The sequence below is a fragment of the Malus sylvestris genome, chromosome 5, assembly GCF_916048215.2.
Source record: "Malus sylvestris chromosome 5, drMalSylv7.2, whole genome shotgun sequence".
NCBI classification, from domain to species: domain Eukaryota; kingdom Viridiplantae; phylum Streptophyta; class Magnoliopsida; order Rosales; family Rosaceae; genus Malus; species Malus sylvestris.
In genome coordinates this window covers 35,568,932-35,588,119 of record NC_062264.1, presented here as the reverse complement: position 1 = coordinate 35,588,119, position 19,188 = coordinate 35,568,932, and the positions used below count along the sequence as shown (strand labels likewise).

The following is a 19,188-nucleotide window of genomic DNA, read 5'->3' as shown; positions in this document are numbered from 1 at the left end:
CAAGACATAGCTTTACACGGCCTTATGGCGTTACTCTAGGGAACAAACTGAAGGGACCAACATACCCAAGAAGTTTAACAGATCCCAAATCTCTTTTTCCATAAAACAAACAAATAAATGTTGCGCTTGTCTGGAAAGGTTGGTGTTCTCATACTGAAGTAACATACGTTGACGTCACCAGCCGATCAATTATTATTCAAATTCCAACCTAACTATTTTGTATACGAGGAAGCTTGTCCACGAAATCCATAGTAATATTCTCCCATTTCCACCGTGGAATGGGAAATGACTACATTATTCCAAAAGACTTATTTCTTTCTGCTTTAACCTGATGACTGATGATACGCCTACTAACATACTTCGCCATTCCTCTTTTCATACCCGTCAATAGTACATGAACGAATGGTATGATAAATCTTAGTACTTTTGGGATGCATTGTAGAAGTGGAATAATGTACATCGTCAAAATTGCTTTCTTTAATTCCACACCATTAGGCATAAACACTTTGTTCTTTTGCATAGGCTTGCCATCTGATTCTCTAACTCTAAGGTCCTTCTTTTTCCCGTTATTCCTTGCTTTAAATAAATTCTTGAATTTCTTCGTCAAACGCTCGAGTATCGAGTACGATCTACCAAATGGGTCCAACTTAGAAATTAGCAAGTAAGGCTTCTTCTCGATTTTTGATACTCAACTTTACTCCAGTAGATTTCAAATCCACAAGAAGATGAACATAGCAAGCGTACCAAGCATTAATTCTCACTGGGGTCTTCCTACTAAATGCATCAGCCACAACATTAGCTTGACCACCCTCGTCACACAATCATAATCACTAAGCAACTCATTCCACCTTTGTTGCCTAAGATTAAGATACCTCTGAATAAACAGATATTGGGTACTCTTTTGATTTGTAACAATCATGCACTTTTCTTCCCATAAAGACAATGTCTCCAAATTCTCAAAGCAAAGATGATAGCTGCTAATTCCAAATTATAATTAGGGTAATTCATCTTATGAGATCCCAATGGCCCTGAAGCATAGGCAATCATCCTACCATGTTGCATCAACACGCATCCAAGTACATTCAAAGAAGTATTATTATAGACCACATAATTACCACTATCGTCTGGGAGTGTGAAAACAGATGCATGAGTGAGGGAATACTTTACTTGCTGAAGCTCTACTCACAATTTTTTTTTTTATCCCACTCAAACTTAACCTCTTTTCTCATCAATCTCGCCAAGGGCGAAGCAATAATTAAAATCTTGGACGAACTATCGATAATATCCTGCTAATCCGAGAAAACTCTGAACCTCAGTCACAGTTCGCAATTGTTCCAAATTCTCAATCGTTGCTACTCTTTTAAGAATCCATTTGAATACCTTAAGTAGATATAATTAATTTATCCAACTTTAGCATTTGCTAAACTTAGCATACATCAACGTTCCCTCAATCTTTGCAACACCAACTTTAAATATCTAGCATGCACTGCTCTAATCTTATCAATCTCGTCAATGGCAAACAATAACAACCCGGTCCAGATATCACTGGAATACTTCCTTCAGCAAACTCATAAAAGTAGCAGGTGCATTCGTCACTCCGTATGGCCTCCCAACTTGAAATGACCATAACGAGTCCTGGATTCAGTCTTATGAACATCCCCACTGTTAATCTTCAACTAATATCATTCAGACCTCAAGTCAATCTCAGAAAGTACCCAGGCGCCTCAGAGCTGATCAAATAATCATCAATACACAACAATGGATAACAGCTCTCAATCGTTACCCGATTCAATTACATAATATCAATGCCTAGCCTTAATGTCCATTTTCTTCCTCACAAATAACCCGGAGCTTTTCCAATGTGATATAATAAGTTGAATGGAACTTTTAACTCAACCTGAACCAATCTCTAACATAGGATTTGTACCTAAAAACAATTCAATAATAAAACCCACATCTCTGCCTGGCGGCAATCTAGGTAAGGCATCTGGGAATACACCAAGAAAATGTCTAACCATCTTTACATCTTCCATACTATTAGGATCAACATCATTTAGCACCATATGAACTCAATATCTTGGCAGCCTTTTGATAACAATCTTCTTTGCTCTCTCAACAGGAATAATGGCATAACTCACTCCACTTTACTTACCCCCAAAAGTAACCTCTGGTCATCCAGGTCAACAAAAATTAACTGATTCCCCATAGCAATCTAGCTTGACACAATTATACATTTCCTCTACCAGAGTCATCTTGTCTCAGAAATCTGGGATCACTAGTAAATCTATCACTTCGCCTCTGACCAGTGGCAGTAAAACTTAAGCTGGGAAAATTAGCTCTAATTTCACTTCCTTTGAAGCTCTGAGTCCTCCGAGGTCTTTGATATGACGAATCTTTAACTTTATCGTCTTATTCTGATTCTCATTCCTTTCTTATTCCTCTTTACTCTCGCTGATCATATTCTCAAAGTCTTCAAAGCCCAACAGCATCCCGTAAACTCTTGGTAAAAAGTACAATGGATAGTGATCGCCAAAGAACGCAACTTCTTCTTATCATCCAGCCAAAAACGACATAACACCTCGACCGAATTAACAACATCATCAGAATGGAAATAAGGCAAGTCTGTAAGCTTTCTATAATATTCATCCGTCGTCATTTTCCTCGTCTCACATTTGCAATTTCTTGTTTACTACCATCACAATATGCCGGGGGAATGAACTTTTCTTAAACAATTCTTTAAACAACTTCCAAACAGTTGTCCTTCCGATATTGTCGGATAACATTCCTATCTCCATCAAAATGCAGATTCATCACTCAAAAACTAGGTAATCATCTCGACCTACCTATCGGGAGGAAAATTCCCTTAACCTTGCATAATCTGAAACGCCTTTTCCCAATTGATTAAGCCATCAATCTGCTCCCTTAGGTCCTTCATATCCCTAAGGGATTCAAATTTAACTTATAACCAGTCTCAAAAGGTCCCTTTAGATAATAGACTGAATCACAATGGCAATAGTTTCCCCCCAAACTACTATATCAGGGAAATTAGGCTCATCCGAACTACGTGGCTCGCTACGAGGTGGTATAGTTCTGACAGAAGACACTAGGAAATTATCAAGATGTCCAGAATTGCAACCTAGGCTCTGATACCAACTGACACACCCCGTCCCGAAGGAGGGCGTGCTGGCCGTCACGTGAGAGTGACGTAACCATTTACACAGTTCGGAAGCTTTAAAAAAAATTCCAATTACTAAGATAACACACCCGAGGGTGAGTCCTACTTTTGTGAATTCTGTCAGAACACCGTTGGATTCCTCGTGGCCACCAAAGCTCTGCTAACTTGAACCTGGAGGGGCGCAAAACAAAATTGAGTGGGTCAGTAAAACAAAGTTTTTCGAAGACTTTTCATTTAAAACATTTATAACCCCTCACCGTAAAACCTGTATACTTTCCCAGAAAATAGCATATATATAACATATATATAAGCAAAAAGCTCAAATCTCAAACCTTTAACACTTTTCAGAAATATATATATATATATATATATATATATATATATATATATATATAACCATATGAAATCTCAAAGCTTGAATCCCAAATCTTTAACATTTTTCAAGAAAAACATGTCATGCCATAAATCAAAATATAAATCAGGTGAAATAAGGAATCAATCGGAGACCCTGCAGTTGGTCCTATACGATTAATTCAATAGCTCAATATCTCACTAAGCCGGAGTCACCACAGTGACCTATACGGCCCTACTCTGCACATCACTCGGAACTACGTAAGGTAGTCTATACGATGAAAGGTGTAAAAATACGCTCTAGTGCTTCTCTCATCATATCATCAGCGCGCATAACTAAGGTCACCCACTAGTCGGAATCACGCCTAGTGATCTGTACGACTAGCATGTCGGAACCCTCACATGGTCTGTACGACATCCACCTACTTGGATCCAAGACGAGCGTGCGGTGTGGTGAATAATATAAGCACTAACACCTAGGGTGCAGATTATGAGCTCAACTCATCTCAACAACAACAATTCAATGAATAAATGAACTCACCTGACTTACCTGTGCCTCCACAGCACCATGCAACATGTATGCATCATATTTCAATCATATAGTTCATAAACCAATTCATGATTTTCAAATAATTCTATGCATGGCATATTCAAAACATAATTTCGCATAAAAGCATTTTTTTCTGGGAAAAACAATAGTATATAGGTAATACGAAAACAAAACTGCCCACTCACCTGGAGTTCGCCCACAACTCCCTAGCACCGTACATCAAGGCGTCATGACGATTAGCGCCTAGAACAACAATCAAATCCAACCTCAGAAATTCTGCCGATAGAATACATAACTTATATAAGACACGTCACTACGTAGTTCGATCCGGATGATCTGCAATTCAGATTTCAAATCCGTAACTTCCAGAGGTCCACAATATACCTCTAGGACAACATCCTAAAATTTCATTACCATCCAACGGTCGGATCTTCGTCAATTTCCAAAACTAAGTGACGGTTAACATTCTATTTTATGAACTTACAACTTCAATTCCAGAAGATCCGTAAATCGGATTCCCAATCCGTAAGTTCCTATAATCCTCAAATATTACGTATTACAACGTATCAAATTTTGATGACGATCCAACGGTCGGATCGTCAATTCACATTTTCATCTAACCACGAATCGTAACCAACTTAGGTTCAATTATTCAATTTACGTCCATCAATTATCAAAACAGAACCTAGAACCTTAATCACAAGCTAATAATGACATTGGCGGGCCATTGGCCACGCGCCGCCGCGCGGGCCGCCGCGGGTGGCGGTTGGCCGCCCCCGGCTCGCCGGAAAATTCAACTATTTCCAAAAATTACCAAAATTTGCAGATTTGAAGATCTCAATGAGTAGAACAACTTTCATACCTGAGACCAAGGCCAATTTGGCCTGGAAGTGCTTCAATTTCACCAAAACCGTGAAGAACCCTAGAATTTGGGTGTTTCCAATTCGACCTTCAAACTTGTTCCAACGCCTCAATTACCTCTTGGGCTTTGTTCTAGGTCCTAAAGGAATGCTAAAGGTGTTAGTAATTGAAAGAAAACATTTCAAAATTTGGAGAATTTAAACAAAAGGGTCGCAGCACCCGTAGGGGTGTTCTTCGGGAAATCACAACGAAATTCAATGATTCTTGGGGTGAAACGTAAAGAGGGAAGGCCTAGATGATGATTAGGAGTGGTACCTTGACTCAATTCGTCGGAAATTTGGACGAAATCCATCGAATTTGGGCGTGGGCACCGCCGGGTCGAAACGACCCACGGGTTCTCCCCAACCCATTTCCTCTTTTCCTCCGCTTCTCACCCTCTCTCCCTTCCTCCTTTCCCTGTTCCGATTGGTCAGTTTCTTCCCCTCTCTGCCTCTGATTCGCTCTCTCTCCTTCTTCTCCGATTGGGCAGTTTTTGCCCAATCTCTCTTCCTCTTTTCTGTTTTCTGGTTCTTCCCACGCACACACCCACACAAAACTTTCATTTTTCTCATCCCAGCCATCCATTTCAAAATCCTTTAATCTGGGCCATCCAAATTTTAATAAAAGAATTTCTATATTTTACTAAAATTATAATTCCTTAAAATTCCAAATTTCAAACGTTAATAACTTCTTCGATATAACTCCAAATCACGAACCGTCTGCGCCCACGCGTCCGTAACGACGAGTACTACGAGGATATGTCAAGAAAACAAATCTTAGATGGCCCGACACAACGATTAACCTCGAATGATGTGCGTGCCTCAAAGGGCATTTTTGTAAAATCCTTTATTAAAACTTTAAAAATTCTTAAAATTAGGGACGGGCTGTCACAACTTTCATGAAGAGCTTAACTTCGAAATTTGCCACTATAATCATATAAATCATAGATCAAACTTTAACAGTTGATTGTTGTTTACATTTACGCTTTATTGTTCTCATCAAATTTTATTTTTTCAGATTTTCCTTTTTTGAAAACTTGATCTATTAGAGGATGCATGAAGATGAACGGTTTGGATCGTTAATATTATATTCAGAGTTTTACGGTTAGTGAAAATATTGCTTGATGTTTATAAAGTTTCTACAAACTATATGACATCGACTCATATTTCAATTAACCGTAAATATCGAAACATGATACCAAAGATCTGAACCGTTCATCTTCTGACATCTGCCAGATGATTATGTTTTCAAAAAAGAAAATTTAAAAAATGAAATTCAGTAAGAAGAATAAAGCGTAAATGACAATCGACGGTTAAATATAAATTGTATGTCTTCTTAGTTCTTGCCTATACAAATACTATATTAGTTTATTTTAATTTTGAACAACAACATGTTAAGTAAAATTTATCCTAGTAATGATAATAAGGAACTCTCATAATAAAAATAAATAATGACTAAAACTTATTTTTTAAACTTATATAGAATAATAATACAAAACTATATATTTAATATAGAATATATTGTATATATTAATATGGCTATTGTATTTTATAATAAATATTTTAGTAATTAAACTTTAAAATTATCAAAATAATTTTTTTCTTAACGGGTCAAAACGGGTTAGCCACATGTTACCCGCGTGTATACCCGTTAAGAACCCGTTATTAACTGGTTCTTAACGGGTCACCAAATAATGACCCGATAAGTTATCGTGATGACCCGAAACCCGTTATTTTCGTGTTATTTTCGTGTCGTGTCACCGTGTCGTGTCAGAAACTGTCGGGAAAAAGATAACGGATGCGTGTAAACCGTAAATCCCATCATTTTCTTTGATTTTGATTTTTTCATTTTTAAATACTAGAACCCCACCATGCGATTGAACTTGTCACCATGATGATGTCACATAGATGATGTCACCTACTTGACAGATATATATGTCTTACGGTAAACATTTTATGAAGGTACGAATTTACCTCTTGCATTCTATTGGAGGAGTGAATTCTAATTTGCTCTAACGTACCGAACATCCTTGCATTTATTCGTAGTGAAAATAGTAACAATAAAAAACCAATCCTGCATTTGACCATAGAACACTGTTTATTCTTGAAATTGAACATGGTTATTACATTATTTCTGGAACTAAACATTGATTATTTCTGAAAATTGAACACGTGTGCGCTATCATTATTTCTTAAACTAAACACTAATCCTATCACTGTTTCTGAAACTGAACACGAGAATTACACTTTTTATGAAACTGAACAGGGATACTATTTCTGAAACTAAACATGGAGATTACACTACTTTTGAACACATACACTTCATTTATGAGTGAAAGGTTTTATGTTCAATTCTCGCCAAAGACAAATTAACCATATTATTGCTAGCCAATTGTGAGGCTAAGGGCTGGTTTGGTATTGCTGTGCTTTGAAAAAAAGCTGATGTGAGAATAAGCGGCTGTGAAATAAATCAGCAGAGTGTTTGGTAAACTTTTTTGTAAAAGTGCTTTTGGAAAAAAAACAGTCTAATAGTGGGTATTTTCATTAAAGAAGCACTGTAGCTCCGTGTGCTTTGAAAAAAAGCCAGTTTTCCAAAGCTGCAAATAGCAGCTTCAACTTTTTCCTTTGATTTCAGCTTATTCTCACAGCAGCTTCCAAAATAAGCCATTTTTTTTCAGTTTACCAAACACCTAAAACCCTCACAGCTTTTTTTCATGGGAGCTTTTTTTTTAAGCACCTCACTCCCAAACTAGGTCTAAGTCTGTGCCCTCACCCTAATTTAGATAATGTTGTTTGTTAAAAAAATTCAAAGTTTTGAAACATCTTTCATTAGTTTTCCTAAATATATTTCGTGTTCAATTATAGAAATAATCAATTTTCAATTCTGAAAATACTCATATGATATGACACAAACTTAATAATTTATCCAAAAGACAAACTTAATAAGTTATCCAAACTAAAGTTAAAATCACTATTTCAAAATTAAAAATAGCACTGTTTATAAAACTATAAACAGTGAGGAGAGAGGAGAGAGAGAGAGTGGTGGATTTGATTGTGGGTGACAGAGGAGAGAGGAGAGTTTATGAGAGAGAAATGGAGATGGAAGCCCCTCTTTCTTCTCCCAATTCCTGCACGCACTCCACCGACACCAGAAACCCCCTAACCCTAACTCTAAATTGACCGAACTGCCCCCAAATCCTGTCCGTTGGATCAAGATTAAAGCAGGCAAAATGGTAATCCTACCTACCCACTAGACAGCCCACTCCGTGCCCAAAACGCACCAGCCCAAATCATGCCTCGTTTTAGAAATGGCAATTCTGTAAATAAAGTGAAATCTTCAATTGAAATTGCACTACTTTTTTTTTTTTTTAACAAACGATATTATCTACACTAAAAGGGAGGGAGGTGAGATTAGCGTCACAATTCGCTTTTACTGATAATCAAACCTAAGAGCATGTCACGCCTTGATCCCAACATACGTCTAAGATCGACACGTGACGTCACTAAGTATCCGTATATCCAACAGATCCCACCTTCGGGATATGTACAAAGCCTAATTCAAGATTCGAATTGCGTAGTAATTTTCGTATACTTTATGGCTGCATATAACTTCCTTGTTAGACTGCCTACGTATCCTAAAAAAGGATCAAGTCATTCATAGTTCACCATTCACTACACTCCAACGCTTACCACAGTATGTTCAGGCAGAAAAGCATAGCATTCCTTAATCATTTATTAGAACTTGACAAGCATGAAATTACTAGATCCAGAGCTACATAACAAACCCACATGATATTCAAGATTTCCATTCCATCCATCATATAAGTCACTATGTTTTCAACATGATACCTTAATCCACCACATGTAACATATCAAAGAACCAACGAATGAAGCACATTATTATTCTCAAGCCACATTGATCTACTAATCTATTCATAATAATAACAATCCTATCCAACGACACTCCACAATCACATCAATTAATCAATTCCATGAATCAAAGATGCACGATATTAACATCTAACTACGTGAATCAATCAATGAAATAACATATCTTTTCACGAATATAATTAAAGAACTTTACGTACTTCCCAACTTGGATTAGAAGTAATAACATGGTAAATTTCATTTATATTCACAAGATCTATTGTGGTTAATCCTCATTCACTCGAATCTAGGGCTCCAAACTAACTTATGAAAATGAGCAAGAGCAAGGATTCCGGACTACTCAACAGAATCCAACTAAATGATACCAGAAATTACAAGTTTATTCATGAAAGTCTAAGTCAATGCCACGTACAATATTTGTTAAGACATATTTAGGGAACTGTTATTAGCACTCCAAAAATCTCATTCTACACTTCGCACAAGTGTATTTTTCTTTCTAATTATAGAAAGTTTGGAGTGCCAAATGAGATTTTTGGAGTGCTAATAACAAATTTCTATATTTATATACATTTTATTTTAGTTTGGAAGTCGACTTCCTTTTTTTTTCTTCTTTCTTTATCAAGTTGGGAGTAACACTGACTGTAACCCTGTACAACTAGTTGTTGATTCATTTTGAATAATCAAAATTATTTCTTACAATGTCTTGGGCATATGAATAACATAAAGAAAACAGTCATACTACAAGCTAATAGTAGTAATACTAATTAGTAAACAACTTGTGCATGATGTTTGCTTATAACCAAGTGGCATGAAGGGACAAATGTATAGGTTTCACGCATGGCTTGGAATAGTATTAGTAAATGCATGATGTTTGCTTATAACCAAGTGGCATGAAGGGACAAATGTGTATGTTTCATGCATGACTTGGAATAATATTTGCTTATGACCAAATGACATGAAGGGACAAATGTGTATGTTTCATGCATGACTTGGAATAGTATTAGTGAATGCATGATGGTTGCTTATAACTAAGTGGCATGAAGGGACAAATGTGTATGTTTCATGCATGACTTGGAATAGTATTAGTCATCCGGAGATTTTGCATTTGTTTTTGTTTTTAATATGTATATATTAAGTTCTATTTTATTGGGATTGCTCACCATCCCTAAGTTGTGATAATGCCTTTATCTATCGTTGTTATGTGAGTAAATATCCGCCTAGCGCCTAGGCGGAGTCAGACGACGCTAGGAGGAGATTTTTAGAACAATCTTAATATATACATTGTTCACACTCATCTACAAAGAAACCAAAGGTAGTAAATATCGATGATATCGGAAATATCAGTAGTCCAAAAACACGGAAATTTCGATGGAAATATCGGGATATTATTGATATCGATAAAAATTGAATAAAAACCACGGAAATTGTAAGAAAAACTTGGAAATTTTTATTGAAACTTTGCAGGATGTTTATTTAGTCAATTATCTATTAGTTTATCACAAAAAATTGGAAGGAAATGCATTGCATGATAGATATAACTGATTTAAGTTGATTATATAGCGAACTAGCAAACATTGTGAGTGTAGAAAATATGTAGTAATTAATGAAAGAAGTTTAAACACACCATAATCATTTATATATAATGAATTAGTACAATAATTTACACTTTATACATTGCATGATAAGATACATGAATTACTTAGCAAGGTCTAAAATATCGATGATATCGGAAATATCGGTAGTCCAAAAATATGGAAATTTCGATGAAAATATCGGGATATTATGGATATTTTAGACCACATGCATCCTTTTGGCAAATTTATAAGCTTGAAAGTTCAACCAGATTTTAAATATTCTTCGAGCCGTTCTATTTGACCAAGATTTGTATTGGATACATAGTTTCATGCAAAGCCAAATCTAATTAAATTTCAGTAAGATATGTTTCAATATATATATATACATGCCAGGCCTAAAGTTGTTTGTACAGTTTCAGCATAATTAAACATGGTTGAGATTTTAGAATGCAGAACTTTGGTGAAGCTGTTGGTTTTATGTCATTTGATTTTTTCGGTAGCTGTGTCGAAGGTCGAAGGTCGAATCCGGCATTACAGATGGGAGGTGAAGTATGAGTACAAATCTCCAGATTGCTTTAAGAAGCTGGTCATAACCATCAATGGGGGAACCCCAGGACCAAAAATATTGGCTCAGCAAGGTGACACAGTTGTAGTTGAGCTTAAGAACAGCTTGTTAACGGAGAATGTAGCGATCCACTGGCATGGAATTCGACAGGTACGTCGTTTCATACCATGATGTTCATTTTCAAGTCGGCGTTTGTTCATTTTCAAGTCGGCGTTTGAATACAAACTTTTTAGATGTTGAGTTTTGTTCTCTTGTTGAGTTAATATTGTAGATTGGAACACCTTGGAGTGATGGAACAGAAGGTGTGACTCAATGTCCTATTTTGCCTGGAGATATCTTCATATACAAATTTGTTGTGGATAGGGTAAGATTTGGAGCTTGAACCAATAATTTGGACGGAATTTTTCTCGATAATATATATCTGACATGTTATGCTGTCATACTGTCAATTTGAACCATTGATCATTCTATGATATCAAACTGACAATTTGATGTGACATGCTAGATATATATTGTGAAAATACAACATTACCCTTTTTTTGCGTATCTGCAAATTTTTCAGTGAAAATGAATCAAAGGATCAGCCTCGGCGAATGATTTTATATATGCTTATGATTATAAACAATGTTTTAATCCATCTTACAAGTTTTGATGGCTTAAATTGCAGGCTGGATCATATCTATACCATGCACATTATGGAATTCAAAGAGAAGCCGGGTTATATGGATCGATTATTGTATCGGTTCCTAACGGAGTTTCTGAGCCCTTTGTCTATGATTATGACAGAAGCATTATCCTTAATGACTGGTACCACAAAAGTACTTTTGAACAAGCTACTGGCTTGTCCTCCATACCTTTTGTTTGGGTTGGGGAGCCTCAGGTAAATGCCTATTTTCATTGATCAAAATTACAAAAGTACATACTACTTTACACTGTTGGTAATGTACATTCCATTAACTTTTCAGTCACTTTTGATTAATGGAAGAGGGAGATTCAACTGCTCTCTACTAGCAACTCCTAGCCTAGAAGCCGGGGTCTGTAACGCGACAAATCCTGATTGTTCTTCCTATATTCTGACAGTAATCTCCGGAAAAACATACCGATTAAGGATTAGTAGCTTGACCTCTCTATCAGCTCTAAATTTTCAAATTGAGGTAAATATAACTCAATACTCACCAAGTCTCTAATAGTTCCAATTATGTTAAAAAATTTCAAAGCTTGTATTTATTAGTGACAAAATAAAATGCTATGCAGGGTCACAATATGACTGTTGTTGAAGCCGATGGGCATTATGTGGAGCCATTTGAGATCCAAAACCTATACATTTACTCCGGCGAGACCTATTCTATCCTGGTAAAGGCAAACCAAAACCCATCAAGAAACTACTGGATGACTACAAACGTTGTTAGTCGGAAACCTGCAACCCTAACCGGCCTAGCAATCCTCAATTACTATCCAAACTACCCCAAGAAATCTCCTCCAACTCTTCCGACCGCAGGCCCCCTATGGAACGAAACTGCACAAAGATTGGCACAAAGTCTTTCACTCAAAGCCCACAAAAATTTCACTCACACTCCTCCTCTCACTTCAGACAAAGTGATTGTGCTTCTCAACACACAAAACAAGATAGATGGAGTCCACAGATGGTCCGTAAACAATGTATCTTTCTCTCTTCCCCACACACCTTACTTAGTAGCCCTAAAAGAAAATGTAAACCTAAACCGCGTTTTCGACCAAAACCCTCCTCCGGAAAACTACGACTTCGAGAACTACGACATATACAGCGTTGCTAAGAATGTAAATGCTACTTCAAGCAATGGGATATACCGGTTGAGGTTCAACAGCACGGTGGATGTTATTTTACAGAATGCAAACACTATGACAGTGAACAACAGCGAGACGCATCCGTGGCATCTCCATGGACATGATTTTTGGGTGCTGGGATACGGGACAGGCAAGTTTGACATCAAGAAGGATGTTGGGAAGTACAATCTTGTGAATCCGATTAAGAAGAACACGGTGCCGGTACATCCTTACGGTTGGACTGCATTGAGATTTAGAGCTGATAATCCAGGTGTTTGGGCATTTCATTGCCATATACAGTCACATTTCTATATGGGAATGGGGGTGGTGTTTGAAGAAGGGGTGGAGAAGGTGGGAAAGCTGCCCTCTTCTGTTATGGGCTGTGGAGAAACCAAAGGTTTCCATTCACCGTAGAAATTAGTGATTCTTTTCTAAAGATACGAGCAAATCATTTTTCCATGTATGAATCATATTCAATTTTAAAGAAATTCAATTAAACCTCGAAAAATCGTGGTTGAGAGCGTCACTAACCCTCCGTTGGAAGTTTTATGTTCTAATCTTTATCTCCTCTATTATCACTTGTATTGTATATATAAAAAAAATTGTTAGTAACATTTAATTTATTTATTCGATAACCGTGGTTTTCCATCAGTTGTCTAATTTTTTAAGAAAAAAAAATTCATTTATGGCTGGAGGATAAATGTTCTAAAATTTTCATAAACTCGTAGTGAGACTGAAAAATCATGAATTCACTGTAATTAAAAATTTGTAATTTTAGCATTGCTAATGAGAATAGAGTGAAGAAAACTGATTTTCCAATTCTGCCCCCATTTAATTTCAACATGAAGAACAAGAAATTGCACTCAGCAAAATGAACGATTAAAACAAAGAACGATCGCGATGGGACTCGAACCCACAATCTCCCGCACCGTAGGCCAGCGTCTTATCCATTAGGCCACGCGATCGTTGACAAGAGCTTTATCAAACTTTTAGATGAGGTACTTTTAAACTTGGTATTGATGAAGTCTTGTAACTCTCATAATTATGAGATTCCAAAATTAGAATTGAATTCATTTTCAAAACTTTTTGTATTATATTTAGAAACATATTCGATCCGTTCCGGCTGAAACTCAGGCCTAGTTCCATCCAATTTGTTTAGGGTTTAACAAATTTTTTAGAAGAAGTATTGTGCGCGTCAATGATTGATCTACAAACAAAACTTGAAGATTCATAAATATGGCTGCGCCGCCAACAACACAAAATTGTTGCCGGCGACTAGTTTACATATGAATATCATCCTCCAAAAATTCATAGAAAAAATGTCATCCAATTCCGAGTGGAAACACATTCACAAATTACACGGCCAAAACAATGCTGTGTTAAATAACGTTGTCATTACTAAAAGAAAACTTGTGCTACCTATGTAACTTATTGTATGGGACTTCCCAGGCATACTGCCTATCTTGAACAATTTCATAAACACTTTTCAGACTGAGTACAATTTCTCAAGAACCATTCTTGACCTTGTATCGATAACAAACGCGTTTCTTCTTCATCAATGATCCGTTCTCAATTGTTAAAAGAACGTTTCCAGGTTCGTTGTTCGAGAAAGAATTTCGGAGAGAACCCTCTTGCGCACTAAGCCTCCTGCCCTTTTGAATGATAATGCCATATGATCCCTCATCAGTTGGAAAGAATTCTTCCTTGTAGTGTACTTCCCAACCCAACACGGTAATTTCCCACTTTAAAGTTGTTCCTGCCTGTTTCGCATCAACCATCAACATATTATTATGGTTCCGGGTTTGATATATAGTAGCCACAAGATTGAATAATTTTTTTTGAGTGCACATACCTCTGGTACAGGGATTTGAACAGTTTCTGATGATGATTGATAAACAGTAATCTCTGCGGAAGCATCTTCAGTTGAGAAATCAAACTCATCTTCCCGCTTCAGCCCGCCATAATGGACCGGTAGTTCCTCTGCAGCTATATACCTGTAATGAATAATCATAAGTTTTAGTTCAATACTTTCTAATAGGCCAATCAACAATTAGTGATGTATGAAGCTAAGGATGTTACTTGAGCAAGATTTCTGTGACCCTGGACGGGCGTGCGAAGACAACTTTGCTGTTGGTTCTTGGAGTTAAGAAAGGCAATAGGACAGCGCTAGTAGCACTTAAGGCATAGTACCAGAATGGAACATTGATGAAGATCTACACCAAAATGTAAAATGTTCCATTACTTGCATTGCAAGGCATGATATAAAGAAAATTGTATGGATGAAAATTTGAAGGCTCATGAAAAGAAGGATCTTACATTTCTTGCAACAAATTCAGGATAGTTGTCCTGAAGTATCCCGACAACCTGCTTTGTAGCATGTCGAAGCTCTTTCTTAGAAGGACCAGGCATGTCCTTAAGATCATTGACTAGGAGGATTGAGGACACTCCACCAGGCTTAAAGTCGAGCTTCTGAATTGCTTTCTCCATCAGTTGAACCCTCCGCCTTATAAACATATCGCGATTCTTTTCAGTCCCTAGTATTTTGTCATACACCCCTTCATCCCCAAGCAGCTTAAAATTACTATAACAAACCGGATGTCCTTCACGACCCACACCATTCATACACCCTATGGAACCAAGATCGTCACCAAATTCTTCATCCAAGATCGAATCCACCTTGTTGTCCTTCCTCCATTGGAGCGTATTCCTCAACATCTCGAAAGCATCATAGACATCGAACTCCCTAGCCCTTAAGAACTTCAATAGTATCACATCAGTGCCACTATCTCCTTTACTAGGCAATAAGGGTACCCCCCAAATTGTGATATCCTTATCGATAACGTCAAGCTTTCTATCCTGATCAATAGCCTCATTGTTGTTCTCTTTCAGGCCTTCTTCTGCCTTTTCCGCATTTTCCTCGTCTTCTTGCTTGGAAGGTTTATCGCCGTATTGTTTCTCTTCTTTTACTACTAACTTTTCTTCTATCTCCTTAGAGCCTTCCTTCTCCTTCACAGTTTTTTCCACGACTATTTCATCTCCTTTCCCCTCATTTATTTTCTTCGTCTCTCCACCTTCCTTCTTCGATATCTTTCCCTTTTCTTCAATTTCTTCTACTTTCGTCAAACTATCCTTCTCTTTCTCAGCTTCTTTCATAGCATTTTCCTCTCCTTTCCCCTCATTGATTTTCTCCTCCTCCCCACCTGCCTTCTCACATATCTTTCCCTTTTCTTCAACCTCTTCTACTTTCTCGGAACTTTCTTTCTCTTTCTCAGCTTCCTTCACAGGCTCACTCTCTATTACTTTCTCTTTCTCTCCACATTCCTTCTCCAATACCTTTTCCTTCTCATGCTCCACCATTTTCTTCTTATTTCCCTTAAACAACTTGTTCTCAAGTATTGCGTTTTCGAGCTTGGATCTCAGCTCCATCAAAGCCCTTTTCTCTTGCTCTTTTAAGTCCCAGAATGATGAGCTTTTCTCAACTTTTTCAACCTGATCATTGTTCTTCTCTTCCAATACCACATCCTCAATTTCTCCTTCATTAGCCTTCTCCTCCACCACAATCTCCCTCGTTTCACCTTCACTCGCCTTCTTCTCCTCCACCACCTCCTTTTCAATTACACCCTCATCCTTTTTAGATTCACCAGCCTCACCTACATTTTCACATCCTCCTGGGGATTTTCTAGCTTTTTTTCTATCGCCATTGTTGAACTTTTCTCATCTCCCTTTTCAACTGCATTGTTCTTCTTCTGTATTTCATCCTCATTCTTCTTCTTCTTCTCCTCGGCCACCGCCTTCTTAGTGACATCCTCATTCTTTTTAGATTCACCACTTTCCCCAACATTTTTCAAATCCTTTGCTTCATTACCCTTCTCTTGGATATCCTTGGATAACTCTTTTTCTTGTTCTTCAGAATGAGTGACTTTATTATCCTTTCCAGGCTCTTCAATCTTCTCTCCCGTTGCCATGATTGAACTTTACCAGATAGAACTTAGTGTTTTACTTTGAAATTTTTTAAACTAAAATAAAATATAAAGGACAATTAATGTATTGACGTGAGAAGATTGAAGATTGAGAGAAGATGAACCAAGGCCTTACAGTCTGACCCTGTTTTTCTCCACTGTTTTCTCCTTTTCTTCTATATTTGGTGTTAAACGAACGGTTCTAAACGAGAGTGTGAGATTTCTTGGATCTAAAGTAATGTTTCTAGATTAACCTTTGACAAACATGCCAAATTATTAAGTGAGAGAGCAATATTCGGTCACTATACCCACCACAAATCTCAGATTCCAAATTTTAAGGTTGAACTGGTATACATGGGGTGGCAATCACGGTTTTGTGTGGTATATGCCATTTCAGATTAGTATAGATTAATAGTCAATATTTTCATATAGATAAAATTAGCAATGGCCAATCTTAACTCGACATATATATCATTAAGAATAGTTGTACCAAATATATTGATGGCCTCTTTAATAGAGATGAGCTTCACCTATGTATGAGAGACTCACTTGTAATAGAGAAGTGATCAGTAATGTAGTTCTAATAGCAACACTAATTAATCATGTAAGCAAAATTAAAAACTAGAATGAATAATGATATTTTCTTCATCTAATATATTTGAGTTCATAAATTTGTCGGCATTTTGGATCATAGGTTCCAATATTGTATGACGTATGTAAAGTGCACCTAAATAACGCTAGCGGGACCATATTTAATTAGACTATGTAATTAACTAAGCAAGTGCAATAAAAAAAAACCTAAGCATACTGATGTCGTAATTAAACCCTTTCCCCTTAGGTCAATGTTAATCCTTTTAATTTTCAGTCCTTGAAATTAACAAGATAAACTATAGTATTTTGTCCTAAGGCTATATATGCACTCGGTAAAAGTTAGGGCATTGAAGCCACCACGTATAGCGATTTTCACTTACAGTTAAGATAAGCTAAAAACCCTAGACTTTCCCGCGCAAGTTGTTATTTGGTAACCGTTCCAACCCTCAACCTCCACTTTTTTCTCAATACTCTCTCTCTCTCTCTCTCTCTCTCTCTCGCAAGTAATTAAGGATTAAGTCGGTTTTTATAAGTTGTAGCAGTTAATTAGTGGTAATTCTATCTCAGGTCTTGTTTAGGTCTGCTTCTGTCTACTCTTGTACAACAACCAACATTTTCACCTTACACAGTATCTTCTCAGGTACAATTCTCTCTCTCTCTCTCTCACTGCTTGCAGTTTTACTCTCTTTTCAAGAATCTAGCTATCTACGAATCGCTATGTATATACTTCCTTTTCGTACTCGCCTTGTACACGTACAGCTTCTGGACGAAATATTAAACATCTTATTATGCATGCATGGTTAAAATCTTAATTACGTATACTTAATTTCTCTATGCTGTGTTCATTTTCTAATTTCTTTTACTTCCTCTCTCTTTTTTTCAGGTTTTAAGCACATATATTTCATGGCCTTGAGTCCATTGCCTCCTCAGGCTTTCGACTCAGAGATGACGATCACTAATTGTTTCCAACAAAACTTGGAAGCAGAGCTCTTAACAGCAGACTTCCTTCAATATTATTATTATTCCGAGTATAATATTAATTCCAACTTTTCCAACAGCTTTGTTGATGAATATCATTCATGGTATGACCCCTACGATCTTCTAAACCTTGAAAATCATGATCATGATACTACTACTGATGATCATCTTCTTCTCCCACATAATAGTTTCTCTCTCACTGCCCCTGATTTCAATCCCTACCCCAACCCGAAACGCCAAAAATGTTTCCAAGATTGCTTCTACCCGGATTTTACTCTTTCTAATGGGTTTGTTCCAAATTTGTGTCCGCTACCCTCGTTGATGCCTGTCCCCAAGTTTTTTGCTACTCCACTTCCCAAATACGATCAACTTCCGGAGGATATAACTAATAGCGCAGGAGCAAACATTGATCATGGACACGAGAGTATAACTAATGTTGCTAATAAGAAAAAAGTGGGTGAAAAATGTGTGTCAGCTCAGAGTATAGCGGCTAGAGAAAGGAGGAGGAAGATCACAGAGAAGACTCAAGCGCTAGGGAAGCTTGTTCCTGGAGGAAGTAAGATGAACACAGCTGAGATGCTCACTGCTGCTTACAACTATGTCAAGTACTTGCAGGCCCAAGTTGGGATTCTTCAACTCATGGGGTCATTCAAGGTATTTTCCTGAGTTTTTCCTTCTAAATTTTACTTCCACCATCCAAAAGTCTAGTTACTATTATTTCTTTGTTTATTTATATCTGACCGTCACACTCGAAATAATTTCAATTTGAGATATGTACACGTAACATCAAATCCATTTATCCAGCTCTTTTTTTAGCCTTTGTTTTTTCTTTTTATCATTTTATTTCTGTAAATC

General features: G+C 37.0%; 2 protein-coding genes, 1 long non-coding RNA gene and 1 pseudogene across 6 annotated transcripts in view; 1 reads left to right on the top strand and 3 right to left on the bottom strand.

The window, feature by feature from the left end:
• Positions 1 to 19,188, bottom strand: part of LOC126624538 (thiosulfate/3-mercaptopyruvate sulfurtransferase 1, mitochondrial-like) — a 104,324-nt gene that overhangs the window by 37,373 nt on the left and 47,763 nt on the right. The window lies entirely within an intron of this gene.
• LOC126624536 (L-ascorbate oxidase-like) overlaps positions 1 to 19,188 on the top strand; it is a 101,581-nt gene that overhangs the window by 46,452 nt on the left and 35,941 nt on the right. Inside the window, exons 2-6 of one of the 3 annotated variants that reach the window (XM_050293610.1) lie at positions 10,956 to 11,152; positions 11,274 to 11,366; positions 11,670 to 11,882; positions 11,968 to 12,156; positions 12,257 to 13,376. The exons of 1 other annotated variant lie outside the window; for it this stretch is intronic. In XM_050293610.1, coding sequence (XP_050149567.1) covers positions 10,956 to 11,152; positions 11,274 to 11,366; positions 11,670 to 11,882; positions 11,968 to 12,156; positions 12,257 to 13,219 — 1,655 coding nt within the window. In that variant the 3' untranslated portion in view covers positions 13,220 to 13,376. Of the gene's footprint in view, positions 1 to 10,835; positions 11,153 to 11,273; positions 11,367 to 11,669; positions 11,883 to 11,967; positions 12,157 to 12,256; positions 13,377 to 19,188 lie in introns of those variants that run through there. One more of the 3 variants, XM_050293608.1, reaches the window with a different exon arrangement.
• On the bottom strand, positions 679 to 5,078 carry LOC126624556 (uncharacterized). The gene is made up of 3 exons (XR_007624142.1): positions 4,939 to 5,078; positions 4,262 to 4,319; positions 679 to 3,346 (listed from the first exon to the last, which is right to left on the bottom strand). It is a non-coding gene; the product is annotated as an uncharacterized LOC126624556 (long non-coding RNA).
• LOC126624530 (patellin-4-like) lies at positions 14,089 to 16,844 on the bottom strand (annotated as a pseudogene).